The 18,810-nt window shown below is 35.5% G+C and overlaps 1 protein-coding gene across 1 annotated transcript in view; it reads left to right on the top strand.

Moving 5' to 3' along the window:
- The window catches only part of LOC128922274 (uncharacterized), a 165,965-nt gene that overhangs the window by 60,864 nt on the left and 86,291 nt on the right, over window positions 1–18,810 (top strand). The window contains exon 2 of the mRNA XM_054232208.1: window positions 17,954–17,988. Within this exon, the coding sequence (XP_054088183.1) occupies window positions 17,954–17,988 (35 nt within the window). The remainder of the gene's footprint in view (window positions 1–17,953; window positions 17,989–18,810) is intronic.

The raw sequence follows: 18,810 nt of genomic DNA, 5'->3' as shown, positions 1-18,810 counted from the left end.
AGCACACAGAGTGGCATATCATACACAAGCGCATGTATATGTATGTGTGTGTGTGTGTGTGTGAACGTGCTTATGCTCGCATGTAAATGCTTGTTTTGTAAACCGCAAAAATAACAGTGACAATGGCAGACAACCGCAAAATAACACCGACGTTTGCCGCTAACAATGGCGATAACCGAATGGACTAACACAAGCAATAACAACAACCACAGTGCAGTAATAAAATCGCTGCTGGTAAATTGTAACAACAACAACAAAAAAAAACAAAAGGAGTTAAACGAAATTTATCACAATAACTACTACCAATTAGAATTTGGTATCCGATTGCTATGCTTGTGGGTACCTGTACGGTGTTGGCAAGTGTGTAGTGCTTTGACGCCAGGTTATATATGGTTACGTATACGCAGTGTAGTGTGGTCCGTTGTGAATAATGTTTCGGTTTCAAACGGCGAGCTTAGGTTGTATCTGCATTTCTGGATGGTGTTACTTTGAGTTGATGTGTGAATAAGCCGCGGGAATTCGTTCGTTTCGCTGTCGCTGATGAATGGCATTTCGTTGCGCCAGTAGATTATTATATTGTCGCTTATGAATTGGTTTCGCAGTTAATTGGTTGTTTCGATTTTCATCGTTATTCAATACTGTTGTTATTGTTGGAAAGGTCTTGATGTTTTTGAGCTTATACTATAATTTGGAAATTTTGTCTGCTACATGGATGTAAAAATATTCCACAGTTTATTCCTTGTTGTGCCTACCGTTTGCAAGTTTTTCCTGCTTTTAGCTCAAGCTTAAGTAAAATCATGCAATCGCAGTCAATGTAGCAAAAACCCCTAGTATTTAAGTAAATAAATGGTCGGAGCAATCTATTGAAGAATTCATTAGTTTCTGTAATAGGTACCCGAAGAGGAGTTCCTTGTTTTTCTTTAGCTCGAAAATTCGTTCTTTAAAAAATAGTTTTATTTTACATCTGGTTTAAAAAATTATCTGAAACATAGGCAAATCTAAAGAGTATGTTTAGATACAAAGAAATGGGGTTCAGTATTTGGTAGAAAAGCTCCTATTATATAAAACTGCCTTACAGTGACGCGGCATAGAGTTGACTAGGCCTTCACAAAGGGATTTAGGTATTTCTACCCAAGAATTCTTCAATATTACCCAAAGTCTGCGATTATTGCTTTTCTGAATATCACCCCATAGGTTATCTATTGAGGTCGGACCATTGCGCAGACCAATACATGATCTTAATCCCTTTGATATGAAACCACTCTTTGGCTAGCCGACTTACATACATATACGTTTTGGGTCATTATCCTGCTGGAAGACCCATTCAAGGGCATTTCGTTTTCAGTATAAGGTAACATTGTGCTATTCAAAATATCAACGTAGACTTGGTGATCCGTGACAGTGTAGAGTCGTCTCTATATGGGTCCAGCACCATAAAAATAAAAGACAAGTCCAAACTAATATTTTTGACCATCTATGTTTTACCGTTATCATAGTGAGTCAAGGGTGGTATTCAGTCTTCGGTGGATGATGCACACACTGTCGTGAACATGTGCCTTCAAAATAACGACTTTACTTTCATCTGTCCTTAATATATTTCGTCTCTTTTCCAATTTCAATAATAATACTCTAACACACGCACTACTGAACACAACTTTATGTATATCCCAAAGTTCCTTGGTACATTGTTCGTGGTACATAGAGCCTTGAAATACCTTAAGTTAAATCTGTATCCAATTACGGTATATATGTATGTACTTCATCTTGAGTCCTCTTCATCCTCGCAACCAATTTGAGTTTTCAATACTACAAGAGTAGCAGCTCCAAAGTGAGGTCATTTGTTTGCCTAGTGTTATATAATATAAATGAAATGGACTCTGTTGTTTCATCATCTTCAAGGCAGGATTGGCATCTCGGGATAATGGTCTTTTGGAATTATATGCGACTTATTTCTAGTCTTGAATACTATTTTCTTCATAATCTAACTACGATCTAGTTTCCTTATATGACGCAGTGTTCTTTAACTCAATCTTCATAACATGCTAGGTGCTGGAAACCCTATGAAAGGCTGTCCGAAGATTCATTAACATACTATTAATCAATTCGATTTTAGATCATCTAGACAAAGTTACTTAGACTTGTACTTACCTCAAGGATTAAGAAGCGGGTTCCGTTTACATATTTGGACGGCTCAATTAATTACTATTTCCGCAACAAATATGTTGTTGCCTAGACTAAGCGAAGTCACACCTCCGAATTGTCTATAAATTATCTAATCGAGGATTATTCTTATGGTAGTTTTCAGTAGATATTCGCATCCGAAACTCACTTGAAACTGAAGTTATGTGAACCGATTTTTAATCTCTATCCTCATCGTTTCTTTTTAAATCAAACCATTAGAATCGCCGTTTTTCATTAGATCAGACATCTAGCTGATTTGATTTCCCTGCAAAGCAAAACATGACCTTAACGAGTGACAAAAACAATTCCAACTGCCAGCGGCGCTCACCAGCAGTGGCTCCACCTTAAAACTGAAATTGACTAACTCTCCTACACGCTTAATTGTTTTCCGTTATGCCTGCAAGAGGAGTTCATTTGGCAGTCGATGTAATTCTTGGCAATTCGAATCAATGAACAGACGGCATGTCACTTCCAACTCCTTGCCACTTTTCTATGCATACATAACCATTTGTTTGTTAAATAGCAAAATAACACACTTCAGCTATTGTTGCTTGGCACTTTGCTGTGATTTATAAACTGCGCTACAACAAACACACACTCACAAAGATGGCTATGAAGAAGCACACAGGAGCCAAAGTGTTAAAAGCGAAATTAGCGTTGGTGAGCAGGGACTCGCATTCTGTTTTCATTTTCATTTAAAGCCTGTTAGTGTGGTATATATGTATGTATGTATATATTTATTCATTTGTTTGATGTTTTTGTTTATGGAGATGTGGCAGGCAAAAGCGATTTGCATACAAATTTGGCACGAATTGTAAATATTTAACCAAAAACAACTGGCAAAGTCTGCCTGCCTAAAATGCGGACACACAACCAAACTAATGGCTTCTCGCATATATTCATTTAAGTGTGTGTGTGTTGCTATCTTCAACTGTGTGTGTTTGGGTGGCTCGTGTGCAAGTATTAAATTTTTGATCATAATTAATTATGTATGTGTAAATTCCAAATAATAAACGCTCAACCAGCCAACTTCACACCGGCACCAGCACCAGCACCTGCCACTAACACCCATATCAACCCTTGTAACGGCAATTAAAGTTGAGTTTTGTTAGAGAGCTTAAAGTATCGATGTGTGTTCCTTATCGTAAATACCGAGATTGGTTTGGTGGCAATACTCATTTATCGATACAGGGTAGCAAACGTAAACGTTGATGAAGATGGTGAGGAATTCATTAGACCTCTTACGGTCTTCTGATACTGCTTCTATTCTATTACTCTGCTTCTGTTAGCAATCCACCGCATATATACCGTAAATGTTATTATTTTGTATGAAATCTTACCAAATCAAATGAATATATTTTCTTAGATACATATGCTATTGTTTGTTGGTGAAAATGAAAAAGTTAATAAAAAGTTAAACATCTTCTCAAGCATACTTTTGTTGAATTCCAAAAGTAACTGCAATTAGTCCAGACCCCTTATATCTAACATGACCCAACCTTATCGTTAACTTGATCTCACTTGACTCCGGTCTTGAAAATCGTAGCACCCCAATACGATTTCCTTTAACATCATAATATATAAATAAATTTAAGCTCTCTTTACCCTTAACCTATCAAAATGTCACGACATCACGAAACTCTTAAAATGTAAATAAACCTGACATTACGTAACTCATCAAAATATAACCAAAACCATCAAAGTTCTCACGCGACCCCTAAAAGTGTAAACAGACCTGAAATCACGTGACCCTAAAACAAGTAAATATATCTGACTGCACGTGACTCTCAAAACGTAAACAAACCTGACAGCACGTGACCCTCAAAATGTAAACAAACTTGACAGCACGTGACTCTCAAAACGTAAACAAACCTGACAGCACGTGACCTTCAAAACGTATACAAACTTGACTGAGGTCAATGACCTTTGGTCGGGGTTTGTTTACTTTTTGGTCGAGGTCAATGACCTTTGGTCGGGGTTTGTTTACATTTTGGCCGAGGTCAATGACCTTTGGCGGGGGTTTGTTTACATTTTGGTCGAGGTCAATGACCTTTGGTCGGGTTTTATTTACATTTTGGCTAGGTCAATGACCTTTGGTCGGGGTTTGTTTACATTTTGGTCGAGGTCAATGACCTTTGGCCGGGGTTTGTTTACCTTTTGGCCGCGGTCAATGAGCTTTGGTCGGGGTTTGTTTACATTTTGGTCGAGGTCAATGACCTTTGGCCGGGGTTTGTTTACCTTTTGGCCGAGGTCAATGGCCTTTGGCTGGAGTAGGTTTACATTTTGGCCGAGGTCAATGACCTTTGGTCAGGGTTTGTTTACATTTTGGGCGAGGTCAAAGACCTTTGGTCGGGGTTTGTCTACATTTTGGCTTTGTTAAAATTTTGAGGGATCACGAGGGGTTAGTTTTTATTTACAAATAAGGGATTCCGTGAAATGAAGGATGTTAAAAGTATTATAAATTAGCGAAAAAATGTAACATTTAGAGACCACCAAAATTTCCCGAAATTTCGGGGCTGACATTTGTTTTTTTATATTTAGCGGTTTTTTTTTAAACCTGTAACCGAATAGATTAATTCCAATAATTATTTGCGTTAAATATTACAAATGAAGTGAAAATGACAATATTTACATAGGATCGATGACGAAGAGTACATTTCGAGATCCCGAAATCCTAATCCCGAAAATTTGAAACTGAATGAAATTCCTTGTGTTGGTGGACTTACTTTTTACCACAGTGTGTCGGAATAAATAAAAGGACTCAAATTAAACGTTTAGACAACCGTTCACTTCAGTGGTTTATTCAAGACTTAAAAACTCTATGTAATAAATGTTAGATCAAACAGCAAGTAACTGAAAAACGTTGTTGTTGGAAAGGGGAATAAGCATTATTACAGCTATTCGTGATTGCCAGATTTTCAACACTCCTCCTCAACAACAATGGTTTTCTCCGTAATATCAAACAATTATTGTTTCATTCCAAGTAAATCAATTAATTTTACATGTTTAACTTTACATACATTTTTAGTCAAAATATCTGCGGGCATATTATCAGTATTTAAATATTTTAAGTTAATTACATTATTTTTGACAATATCTCGTATGTAATGATATCTTATATCTATATGTTTACTGCGATTGTGGTAAACTGGATTCTGCGCTAAATGTTGTGAGCTTAAATTGTCACCATACATTATAAATGGACTTCCTCTGTTGTAACAATTCATTTCATACAACAAACTCTTTAAATATACTGCCTCTTTGGCCGCCGCCGATAATGCCATGTATTCAGCTTCGGTACTGCTTAAAGCCACCGTCTTCTGTTTTTTGCTCTCCCAAGAGAAAACACAACCCGCCATAGTGAATACATAGCCAGTATATGACCTTCTATCATCTACGCTGCTGCCCCAATCTGCATCTACGTAGCCCTCTGCTTGCTTGCCCGTTTTTCTGAAATGGAGCTTTAAATATTTAGTTACAGAAAGATACCTTAGTATATGCTTTGCTGCCTTCTCATCCTCAATGTGAGGATCACAATTTCTTTGTGCCAACTTGCTGACGGAATGTAAGATGTCTGGTCTTGTCGTAACTGCCAAGTACATCAACGCGCCAATAAGAGATTGGTATTCTGTAGCATTTACTCTTTCACACTTAGTTGTAGGGCATTGAATCTTGAAACCAGGATCAAGTGGAGTAGACGCCCCGCGACACTGCTCCATGCCATACTGCTTTAACAAATTTTGAACGTATTGAGAGTGGCCAACTGATATAGGACCTACGCTGCCAACACGCTCTATTTCCATTCCAAGAAAATGCTGAACTCTGCCTTTGTCTACAACTTTGAAACTCTCAGCGATTTGTCTCTTTATCGCCAATAGATCTGCTTCGCTCGAACATGCCACGATAATGTCATCAACGTAAACAGCAACGAAGTTATATTTTTTCTCAGTATTCTTCTTATAAAGACATGGTTCATTCTGACACTGCTCAAAACCAATGGATTTCAAAGTGGTATCCAACCTACGGTTCCACTCTCTGCCAGACTGCTTTAAACCATATATTGCTTTCTTTAATTTTAGTACGCGATCAGGATATTTTGAATTGATGAACCCTTCTGGTTGATCCATATATATCTCATCGTCTAGCTCGCTGTTGAGATATGCCGTTGAAACATCAAGCTGGTGCATATGCAGTTCTTTTTCAGCTGCCAACGCAAACAACATTCGTATGGTTGCATAACGTACAACAGGAGAAAATGTTTCCTTGTAGTCAACGCCATACTGCTGGCTACACCCCTTAGCAACCAACCTCGCTTTGTATCGTTCAATGTTTCCATTTTTATCTCGTTTCTCATTAAAAACCCATTTACTGCCAATTTTTCGCTTTCCAATTGGCAAATCAGCTAATACCCAAGTTCGATTTCTAATAAGAGAATCATACTCTATATTCATTGCCTCTCGCCAGTGTTTACAATTATTGCTTAACATTGCTTCTTTTACTGTACTCGGTATCTTCTCATTGCTTTTTACCATATTCACCACATGGAACTGTTTACTGGGACGGCCAGGTTTTCCAGTACGAAGAATTTTTGGCCTACCCCTACATCGTTTTGTATTTACACTGCTTTCACTTATGCTATCCTTTGTGTTCTCGCTATCGTCCTGTACTTCAGTTTCTTCTTCTGATATGTCTGCTTCACTTTCTGCTTCTGCGTCTGAGGCTGTTTCATATTGCTCCTCCTCAAGATGAACTTCGTTTTCCTCTTCTACGTTAGAACTTTCTTGCTCACTACGCGGCTTCTTTGGTATTGCATCTATTTCAACTAATACTCGTTCTGTTTCTTTCTCTCGTATGCTGCCTGTCGTAGATTCATCAAAGATGACATCTCGCTTTTCAACTATTCGTCTCTCATTGGGATCGTACAAACGATAAGCTTTTGCTGTCAAAGAGTAACCAACGAACGTATACTCTTTACCCTTCTCACGAAACTTCTGATGTTGACTCTTATCTAGACCAACTGCCTTTGAACCAAATATTCTCAAATGACGTACATTTGGCTTATAACCCGTCCAAACCTGGTATGGTGTTTTATCACCAAGTTGTCTAGTAACTGAACGATTACGTATATAGACTGCAGTAGCAACAGCTTCAGCCCATAACAATTCACAAACTTCAGCCTGCACAAGCATACTGCGAGCCATCTCTACAATCGTACGATTTGCGCGTTCTGCTACTCCGTTTTGTTGAGGAGTATAGGGAACTGTCAACTGTCTTTGTATACCGCTTGCATTAAGAAAATTATCAAACTCCTTGTTAACATACTCAGTCCCATTGTCACTTCTCAGCACCTTAATTCGTTTCTCTGTTTGACATTCCACGAGATTTTTAAACATTTTAAATTTTTCTAGTACTTCATTTTTATGTTTCAAAAAATATACAAAAATGCGTTTAGACTTGTCGTCTATGAAAGTTACGAAATAACGAGCACCACCCAGAGACATTTTTGGCATAGGTCCACATACATCAGAGTGAATTATGTCTAACAAACTCACAGAACTATGCTCACTGTTTGAAAATGGCCTTTGGCTTATTTTTGTTTTCATACACACGTCACAGTTTATATTTTTTGGCACACTCTTCAAATCTAACCCGTTCACAATTTTCTTATTGGATAGTTCTCTTAGGCTTGAAAAATTCAAGTGTCCATAGCGTTTATGCCAAATCATAACGTTCTCTTCTGCTGCACCGAAACACGAATGCACACTACTCTTACAGTCAAACATATAAATATTATTTCTCTTTGGAGCTTTTAACAAAATATCGCGTTTTTGATTTCTTATGATCGCACAGTCATTCTCAAAACTTACACTTGCTCCATTACTTATTGCTTTTCCAACAGAAATAAAATTTCCCGCCATAGTTGGAACATATAACACATCTTTCAAATATATTTTGCAATTTGCTTTTATTTCTACAGTTCCGACACCAACTGCGTTTACGTATTTTTCCGACGCTAGCATAACTTTCTCATTACATTCTTTGAGAGAGATAAACATACTTCGTTCACTGCATATGTGAGTAGACGCACCACTGTCTATGCACCACGAAGATTTTCGGAAACCTGATACATCTGTTGCTGCTAATACTGCAAGGGAACATTTATCATTATCGCCAATGTTCTTGTCCTTTTTCGGCGCTTTACATTTTGAGGCCATATGCCCACGCTTTCCACAATTAAAACACTTTCCACTGAACTGTTTTTTCATAGTCTTGTTTTCCCCTTTGTAGTTAGCGAGAAAAGCTTGCTGACTTGATTCTGCAACGCTTTCTTTCTCCTTTTGAGATTGTCTGTCGAACTCTTCCAACAGCTTAACTCTGATTATTTCAAAGGATGGAAATGAATCACATGTCTCCATCGCAATCACGAAATTCTCGAAATTTCTGGACAAACTGGATAATAGAATTATGACCAGCAACTCGTCACTTAGCTTGATGTCTAACTCCGCCAACTTATCCGAAACGCTAACAAATTCTTGTATATGTTGAGCCATTGTTACACCTTCAGTCATACTGAGGCTGAGTAGCCGTTTGTATAAGCTTACTTTTCGTATTGGTCCACTGGGCTTATACACATTTCTTAGTTTCGTCCATGCTTCTAATGCACTGGTACAGTTCTTTACGTACCCTAACTGTGATGGTTTCACACTTAACATAATTGTTGCCAAAGCCTTTTCGTTTTCGACTTTCCACTTGGCTAACAATAGCGCATCATCTGGCTTTACAAAATCACCACTAACCACTGTCCAAATGTCTGCGTGCACCAGAACACATTGCATCTGTATGCACCACGTATCATAGTTGGTATCATCCAACTTTTCAATTTGGTATAGCGAACCCATATTCAATTTTAAAATGACAAACACTTTATGCGACACACGCGAAATTGAATTTTTACAGTTTATCTTTTATTCCGGCATAGACTCTGGGCCCATAACCTGTTGGTGGACTTACTTTTTACCACAGTGTGTCGGAATAAATAAAAGGACTCAAATTAAACGTTTAGACAACCGTTCACTTCAGTGGTTTATTCAAGACTTAAAAACTCTATGTAATAAATGTTAGATCAAACAGCAAGTAACTGAAAAACGTTGTTGTTGGAAAGGGGAATAAGCATTATTACAGCTATTCGTGATTGCCAGATTTTCAACACCTTGATATGGTTAAGCGCAATATTTATTGATCACTGCTGAAAATAAAACTTCAGGATCTCTAAATCTCAAGTTAGGCGTCACGAGGGGTGCAGCTAGGCTCACTTGAGATTAAGCTAGCTATCAGGAGACTTTGTTTAGATTTTATAGGTTAAATAAAGTGAAGCTTTGTGTCACTCTTCACTTTACTGAATAGCTGACTGACAGCTGATGTTTGATGTAAACTTTCAATTAAAACATTTGGTATGCATTCCTCTCTTTTTTTAATTTTTTATTGCAAATTGAAATTGATGTGTAAATTCGATTTGGCCAAAATAACAGATAATATCAAAGCAATTTGAATTGCAAATGTAAAAATTTAATTCGAGGCGTTTGAAAAAATCGCCAAATTTTTTAGCAAACACATACGCTTCAACTCACATGTATGAGAGTATATAAATATCTGTATGTGTGTGTGTAGACGTACACAAAGGCAATCGCATTTAATTGCCAACATAGCTGAGGTCAAAGTTAAATCAACACCAAAAGAGCACAACAAATCCAAGCGCAGCGTAATCAATCAAACAAAAAGCAAAAATGCAGCGTAAAAAATGCGAGAAAAACTGCAATAGACCGCTACAGTAACGTTAAAATATTTTTAAATTAAATGAAAACAACTCTGTAAGGGGCGGGGGAGAAAAAATATGCTTTTAGTTGGTTGATTGGTTGGTTGGACGCTCGACTTGGTTGGTCAGTCGAAATTAAAGGCTTGTTGCATGCATGCATTTGTACATATGTTTTTAATATTGATTGAATTGCATTTTTTAAATGGCATTTTCTGCGCGCTTTGATTTTGATTGAACGCTCGTAGCAAGGCAGCAAGAACAACACGAACAACAACAGTAGTTGTGCCAAAGCCACAAAAGCCGCCCAGCCAATTTTATATGAGATTTTTTTCTCCTCTTTCTTCCAGCATTGCAACGCTGTTTTTGCAATGCTGCCAGATTAGCTGGCTAAAAACTTTCGAATGTCCAAAAAACCAAAAAAAAAAAAAATTGCAATGAATAAAGAAGTTGCTGCAAAAGAATGAAGAAAAATGGTGCCAATTTTGTTAGCTGCTCTCAATGCTTCAACGCACAGCAGACACAATAAAAATAAAAAAGAACCCAAAAAGGTGCCTAATAAAAGGCGACTACTGTTTTCTGGCTTTATCTGCGCTGCATATCGCTTACTTCGCTTTACTCACATCTTCCGCCAACTCCACTCACTTCAATGCAAGTGTTGTGATAAAGCCAATTTTCTCGCCAATCTCACTATCCATTCGCATCGATTTAAGACGTTCAATGATGCTGAAGAATTCACACGAAACGCTCGATAGCCTCTGCTTGCTTTGCTGCCGTCGGTTATCCTTTGGCAAGCTGCTGATAGCGGAATGCCTGTTTTTGTCTACGTGCTTTTTTTAAGATTTTTTTTCTACTCTTCCTTCAAAAGGTATTTTTTCACACTTTTGTCGTTGCTACGCTTTTGTGCAAGTTTTTAAGACTTTTCTGCCGACACAATAGCCACAAATAACAAAAACAAATTAATACAAATGGTCTGATAGTAACAACAACTGGTCAGTTATAGAGTAGCAAGCAGCTTTTGCTGCTGTAGAGTATCAACACTCCCGCTTAAATGTTTACAATTTCCCATTACAAATCTGGATTTTTTTCGCAATTTGTTTGCAATTTTTTCTAAAACTTTTATTGCAGCAATCAGCGCTTTACTAAGGTACCTTGTTCGGAAAAATATTTTGCTAGTCGCTTCCGCCAGCATCCTCTTTTCGTTTCCTCCTCTTAGTCGCCTTATAAGCGTCTTTTACTTCGCTCGAGATTATAAATTATTTGTGTGACAATTTTTTTTGTGCGCCACAAACTTCGAATTTCGCTTGTTTACTATTAACACTTTGCTCGTTTTTACAACTTTTAATAGAATTACTGTTGTTATTATTATTAGTTGAAAACATCATTGTTGCCCGCATATTTTTATTATTATTTTTAAATTTCTTGCCGCTAATCACAAAATATGTGTTTAATCGTACGTAAATTCCGTTAAGTTGCTGGAATTATAAAATTTTGTTTTAAAAACTTTTTATAGCTTAAGTTTTACAAGTTTTCTGAAGGCAGTAGTCTGCTTTAGAAGCCGAAAAAGAGCGTTTTTTTATCAATTTTTTTTAAAGGGAAGGAAATGATTACGGTAAACGGAATTTTAAGACGATAGTGTACTATATTTAAGGCTTAAAAAACAATATTTATTATTAAAAAATATTGAAATTTTTTCAAAGTTGTAAGTATTTTTCTGGAGCGCCTGGAGTCTGCACTTGTAAACCGGTGCCGGTGATGGAGGTCATGCGATGCATCTGAAACAGTCGAACCATTTTTTTTTTTTTAATTTTTATAAGTTTATTTTCTTTATGATCTAAAAAAATACCGAAGAAGTTATAAAATTCCAAATTTTTTCGAAGTTTGAAAAAAAATTCACTTTTTTAAGAAAAAAAAAAATTGACTTTAAGTTGCAAAACAAGTATAATAATAATAATACTTTTGTCCAACTTTTTTAGTTCAAATAGAAGATAATTTAATACAGAAGCTAGATCACTTTGGTTTTTTTTCGATCGGACATATATCCTTTTTGATATCGCCGGCACCGTTTTCTAACACTTGTGAAAATGAAAACTCGAGAAAACGCGCTTTAAAGGTCTGCCTGAGCATTCGCACCTGCTCGACACTCGGCCACTAAAACTGCTCTAGCTTCGAAAATATGTCGAATTGGCCTCTGGAATTTTAAAGACATATTCTTGGATCGTTTTGGAAGAGATTTAAAACAAAACAAAAAAAAATTTTTTTTTTTGTAAGCCTGTAAAGCCTTAATTAGTGGTACATGGCGTATGAGTAACATAGTATGTATGAGTATGTGCTGTATGGATATAAAAATGGTCCTGGATTGTTATTTAAAATAATTATAACTGCTTTACAGCGATCATGCTGTGTATTTATGTATGTAATTATTAAGTCACATTTCTGTTTGTCTTTCAATCGAAATTGCCAATTTTATCATATACTTGATGGTACATAGACGAGGATACATCAGTAAAAGAGATAATATTTTCAATATTTTATATTATAAAGCCTTGGGTATTATCTTTTAGGAAGAATACTAAGAAGTGAGATAGTTTTAGTTGAGCCAATTCTATATAATTAGTTTATGAATTTAAGGTAAATGTGAAGTAAATGTACAAGTAGAAAGATCGGAAACCGAGTTTTTCTACGGTTGTTTATTTTACGGAAGGTTATATTATATTTTCGTATTAATAATAAAATAATAGAATATGTGTGAGAAATTGACTAAGTAAGGCATCATACATATTTCATAATCAGATCATTTTGAATACTTGATCTAGTAGAGGTTGAGATTTGTCAATATAATGAAGTGTGAAGGGATATACCTATTACATGACTGTCATCAGATCTATAAAACAAATCCAGTTTGAAAAGATGGTGATTGAAATTAAATTTTATAAAGAAGGTGATTTTATTAAAAAATTACACTATGTAATTTCCTCTCGCGAATGTAATTGGCTTCCCACGAGCAAGAAAGAAAAATTGTAGGGACCAGTATTGAAATACAGTGATTGAAATATTCCTACCATTATACATAGGTCTGCTTATAAGTAGTATAAGTGGAGAATGTGGTTGTGAGGGAGAGCTATCGAAAGCTAAAAAGAAAGCGAATGGTTAACATGTGGAAAATGAAAAAAAAATGAGCTCAACTTGAAAGTTGGTCAAATATAAGACTATTCATATTACCGAAGTACCGAAATATGTAGTAATTTCGAAAATGCGTTAAAAATTGATTTTTTTTTCCTAAAATATTGCTACTGCTTTGGAATATAGAACTAATGTTCCATCAGTAGACAAGGACTTTGAATACTAAAGACAGATATTAATATATATATGTTTAGATAAATTGCCGAATCATTATACTCTGTGAATCTGACGAACTTGGCCTAATTCGGTGCTGAAATCTAGATGCGATTCCTTAGGCTTAGGTATCGAAAAATACAAGAAATCGATAAAAATGGTCGTTCGTAGATGTAGATGCTCTGATGCTCTACTACTCTATTAAGGGGGTCATCCCAGGTGACGGTCTGATTTTTAGTGGCTTTTATAATTTTTTCTCTACGACCAGTAAATAGATAGAGCCTTAAGTTTATTATCAAATAATTAACATATATCTCGACAGTATAAATATAAATTTTAAGCTAAAAATATTTTGTAAAACATAGATTACATAGATTCTGAACACCCCCGCCTCGATAAAATGGGCTCGCACTTCCCCCATGAACGATCAAGTGAATATTCCAAAAATTGAATTTTTGATTAATAAAGAGCGTTCCATGCGTTTATATGTGCTAAGTGCACCCAATAAATTTGAAATCATTCGATCAAGCCGTTTTTGACATGCGATGGAGGAACGTTTGAAAAACACAATTTTGTAAAAAACGCGTTCAAAGTTTCAACCGAGCGCTTCGAACAGCCCCTTCTTCTAAATACTGTGCCTTTAAAACACTTCGAATTTTTAAAAATCACTATAATACTCTAGACGTGTTAAGAAAGCAATTCATGATATAAAACAAAAAAATTTGGGATTTAGAAAATCACATGGGATAACCCCCTAATTCACGGAACTGCAAATATTTCAAAAAAAAATGATGAAAAACTCTCGAAAAAAACTGTTGTTTGAGAATTTTTGTTTTCAAAAATCTGCATTGGTGTGAAAATCTGATAGTTTTCATATATCGATTTAAATCGCTTTCGCAAAACCAAAAGTTAGATAATCACAGATGGCGCTATCAGTTGGCCATTCAAATAGGTGAAGCTTCGTTCAATGAAAGTCTATATTGAGTTGTATACTTCTCGTCAATAGGTTAGACGCATCCGTACTTACAATAGTATTCAGCTTAGAACATTTATTTTGATTTCAATTAAAAAAGTGGATATGCAAAATCCAAGGTTATGAGATATCAGGGATAATATTCAAAAGATTTAAAAAAAATTAACGAAATTGTGTTTTTCAAACATTTTCTTGGAGCAGTTTAAAATAAGGCCATTGCGAGAATAGACGCACTTAAAGTAATTAATTTTTGTAAGAAAAATTGTTTTTTTTTTACTTTTATTTTTAGTGATTGTCAATATTAGACTTATTAGCATAATATAAAAAATATTTTCAGTAAAGTGTACTGCTTCCTTTGTTTGCAATAACTTCATATATCCGTTCCGTTTTCAATGATTGAGAGAGTCTATGTAATTTAGCGAATTCTCACTTCAAGTGTAATTGCTACAATTAATGGTTCTTTATATTCGTATTGCTTTCCATCAACATAAACTTTCCATGAAGGCCAGCTCCAAGCGTTTTTAAATACATTAAGATTTGGAGAAAATGGTGGCCAAGTCGTGATATTATAGTTTTAACTAGAAATAAATGACTTAATTATTCGAGCGTTAAGAATCGGGGCATTATCTTGTTGACAAATCAATGGGATAGATCTGCAGCGATCTTTTAATAATAGAAAAACTGATTCCAACCTTGTTTTGAAGCACTCACCTCACATTTTCTGTTCTATGAAAATAAAATCTATTGTTTTATAAAATGTTGGCGTTGTTATGGCGGCTTCTTCTTTACGTAAATCATGAAAATAGTATTGAAAACAATGGGCTCCCCCTAAATTAAAACGTTTTTGACCAGTAAAACAAGTGAACACCAATCAATGAGTCGAGTCAGAATGAACACTTCCGCATTCAGGCGCGGATTTCTCATAATTTTTAGACGCTGAAGATGTTTTGCATTTCTGATTGTACGCGGAACGGTTAAAAAGTTTGTTTTTACGACGGCTAATTCCCTGATCTTAAGCCCACTTAGTAGCATTGAAGCCAATTTTAACAGTTTTATGATCCGATCCTATTGTTTTTTGCCGTTTAAATTTGTTTTCATTTTTCTCTGTATCTTTTAAACATCTGTTAACAGTTCTGGAACGGTACTATATTTGTTTGACAATATTCGATTCAAGCCAAGCAGCTATGAACAGTTTTTTATCGAACATAGTTATCATAAGAAAAAGGATTTGCTCAACTAAAACATACCTGGTAGTTAATAAAATGGGTTCTTTAAAAAAATAGGTGCCTCTAACCTATGTTTGTTATATTTTTTCTTATGGTGTTTATAACAAGATTTTTTTATATATGAATCATCATCATTAGAAAAAGTGCTCAAAATATCTTTAACCAATAACGAGTCCACCAAAAATTTTCAAGCAAACTCTATCAAACATACAAACTCAGTTCATAATTGTACGAGTATAATGAAGTAAATTGCACTTCAGCTAATTACAAATACTATATAAAAGTTTCAATGTTCTTAGACATACACATACATACACTTATATCTATAATGTCCTTATTTCCACCGCATTCACTGCTTACTCGCACAGTTTGAAAAACAAAGATTACACAAAAAATTGAACCAATGGGTTGTAATTAACTTTTATCCGAAAAATCTTGCCGCAGCACTTAACAAGCAAAAACAAAAACAACTACAACAGAAACAGAAACAGAAAGAAATAACCGGCATGGTGTAAGAAAACTCGCTAAAATGCTGTACGAAGAAGTTCAAAGCAGCAGCTGTAAGTGAGCTGACTTCAGCAACAACAAGAAAAACAACAACAGTGACTCTGGCAATCAACGGATGTGGCAACGGAAACATGAACAAGTGCACCAGAATCAACTTCAACGACTCACCAAAAAGGAGTTGCAAGTGAGAATTAAAGAAAAGCGAGAAAAAAAGTAATAAAAACAGTTGGAGTATATTTTTATTAAGTTAAGAAGCTCAAAGGAATGAAAACTTGGTGTGGAAAGGATGCGCTAATTTATGAGGGCGGCACGCAAAAAGCACGACAACAAAAAGCGTTAGAATAGTAGAAGAAGTTTAGGTTTTGAGCAAAGAAGGGAGATGGTGGTTGATTATGGAACATTAAGCAAGTTGCTTAAGAGTTGTAGATACGGTATGAGGTTGCTGACTATTTGGTAAATAAATTTATATAAAAACAACAAACCACCACTCGCTACTTTCCAGTTTGTTTTCTATTCCCCAGCACTCCTCTTTAATTTGGCCTTTTATTTTTGTTTGCCACTGCGGTCCGCACACATTTCCTTGTCCTTACCCGTATGCCGATTCAATGACAGACTGTTGTCCTCCAAATCCCTTCCACACCCCGCCAGGCCGCAAACCCAAATCATGTTTGCTTTATTTATAAACATTTCCGGTTTCCTGTTCATATGTTGTTTTGTTTTTCAAGCGTTGCTTTGTTGTTGGCATGTTTTTGTTGTAATGCTTTTGTTTTTACTCTCATGTTTGTTGTAGCCATTAATGGTTACTGTAGCCTTAAATACAATCATTTGGTTTTGTTGTTATTCGCTGTCTGCCCTGTTATCTGCTGTCTGCTGCTGGTCGCAGATCCGTCTGCTGGCTGGCCAGTTCGGCCCACAGCTCACGGCCTGCAGCTTGTATTGAAGCTGGTTGTGTGTCTGATTTAATTGAAATCAATTAACAGTAATGAGGTGGCATTAAGCACAGATTATTTGGCGGTGGCAGTTGTGGTGTTGTTGGTGTGTGCAGTGTTGTTGCCGCTGAGTGGCGAGTTTGAGGATGCGTAATGCGTTGTTTATGCTCGCTTTTATTGCTGCATCTCCACTTGTACTTAATTGTGTATGGAATGTTAAGTGTCGGGTGCGATTGAGAAGCCATTTGCGTAGCCGTAAATCGTATTCTTAGCTTTGATGTGAATTAACAGAGTGTGTGTGAGATTGAATGGCAGATTTTTGTAAATTAATGATTTGACAATGAGTTGAATGAGAATCACTTCGCCGCTTAAACAAATATAATGAATGTGATTTTGAATTGTAAATAAAATGTTCTAAAGATGAGAATAGCGAAGGATCAGGTGGTAATTTGTACAATGGGTTGTTGTTTTAATGTGATTATTTCTTGTTTATGTTTAATCCAAATTAAGCTCTTATCTAGCTATAATGTAAGAACTCATAATAAATGTATTATAGAAGTGTTTTACCTGTATTGATCATATTTCTACCTTCAGCCTGTTACACCAGTAGAGTATTGGGCGCTGTTACAATTAACTCGACGGAATTGTATAGCGTATTTAATGAACTTTAATGCGTATTTTATTGGTGATAATTAAAGAAGAAAATTGTTTTCTTAGTTCAGGTTTCCTGTGAGAAATATAGGTTAAAGATCTTAATGGATTTATCAAATGAATAGAAATCAATGTTGCTAGAATATTTTCGTTTCTGTATTCACTTGACAAAATTTCATTATTCTAAAATTTTTCAATTTAAATTTACAAATTTATTTTGTTATCTTATACTTCTTCTTCTTCTAGCTTTTTGGCGATATGGTTGATATTTTACTCATTTTTTTATTGTTGAATCTTTACTGAATTTAACTTTAATTAGTTACTTTTCTTTCATTTTTAGATTTTCCTTGTCGTTTCACATAGTTTGCCTTTAAGGTAAGTTCATAACATTTATTATATTTATATTTGTATTTATAAATATATTATTTCGAAGATACTTTGGATTTTATAATATATTAATTATATTTCACTAATACAAGATACTTTAAAGCCACGAAGTTCAAGAAAGACCTCTCGAAAGCAAAAAGAAAGCAATAAAATGTTGGGTTTAATTCTTTAGAGTAATATTTATTTTTGTTTCCAAAGTTTTACATCTTAACGAAACTAATTAAAAAACTTAAAATTGATTAAACTAAATATAACGATTTGTCATTTCTAAGAATGCTGAAATATATGGACAAGTAAATTGTGTCACAGAAAGTATACCGTTACTTAATGCAATTAGCAATTATGTGTAATTCAATGTAAGAATCAAAAATCTTTTAAAAAGTTTTTGTAATGGGGTTTTCAATAAGAGCGATACAAAACAAAACAAAAAAAGTTAGGGGATATCAATGAAATTCTTTATTCCTGTGAAAGTACATTCGATGCCATACATAAGGAACTCGATTTCGTTTCCATGGCTGCCAAGGGTACGCTTGTAGAAGTCCAGACGCTGAACCCAATTTTCGTAAGATAACACGTTCACCAAACTTGATTTTCAATAAATCGATTGTGACATTCGCTGTATGGTTTGTGGCGTCGTCGTCGTAGGAACCACATATTGCCTATGTCCATATCATACAATTCGGACAAAAAATGTTCGGTTATCGCTCTTGATCATCACGGACGTGATCATCAATACGATCCAATTACGGCACATAAACCCATAAACCGCACCAAACCGTTATTTTTTCGGGTTGCAATGGTGACTTATGG

The sequence above is a fragment of the Zeugodacus cucurbitae genome, chromosome 5 (assembly GCF_028554725.1).
Source record: "Zeugodacus cucurbitae isolate PBARC_wt_2022May chromosome 5, idZeuCucr1.2, whole genome shotgun sequence".
Classification (NCBI taxonomy): Eukaryota; Metazoa; Arthropoda; class Insecta; order Diptera; family Tephritidae; genus Zeugodacus; species Zeugodacus cucurbitae.
Note: the sequence above shows the minus strand (reverse complement) of the source record. Positions and strands in the feature narration are given on the sequence as shown.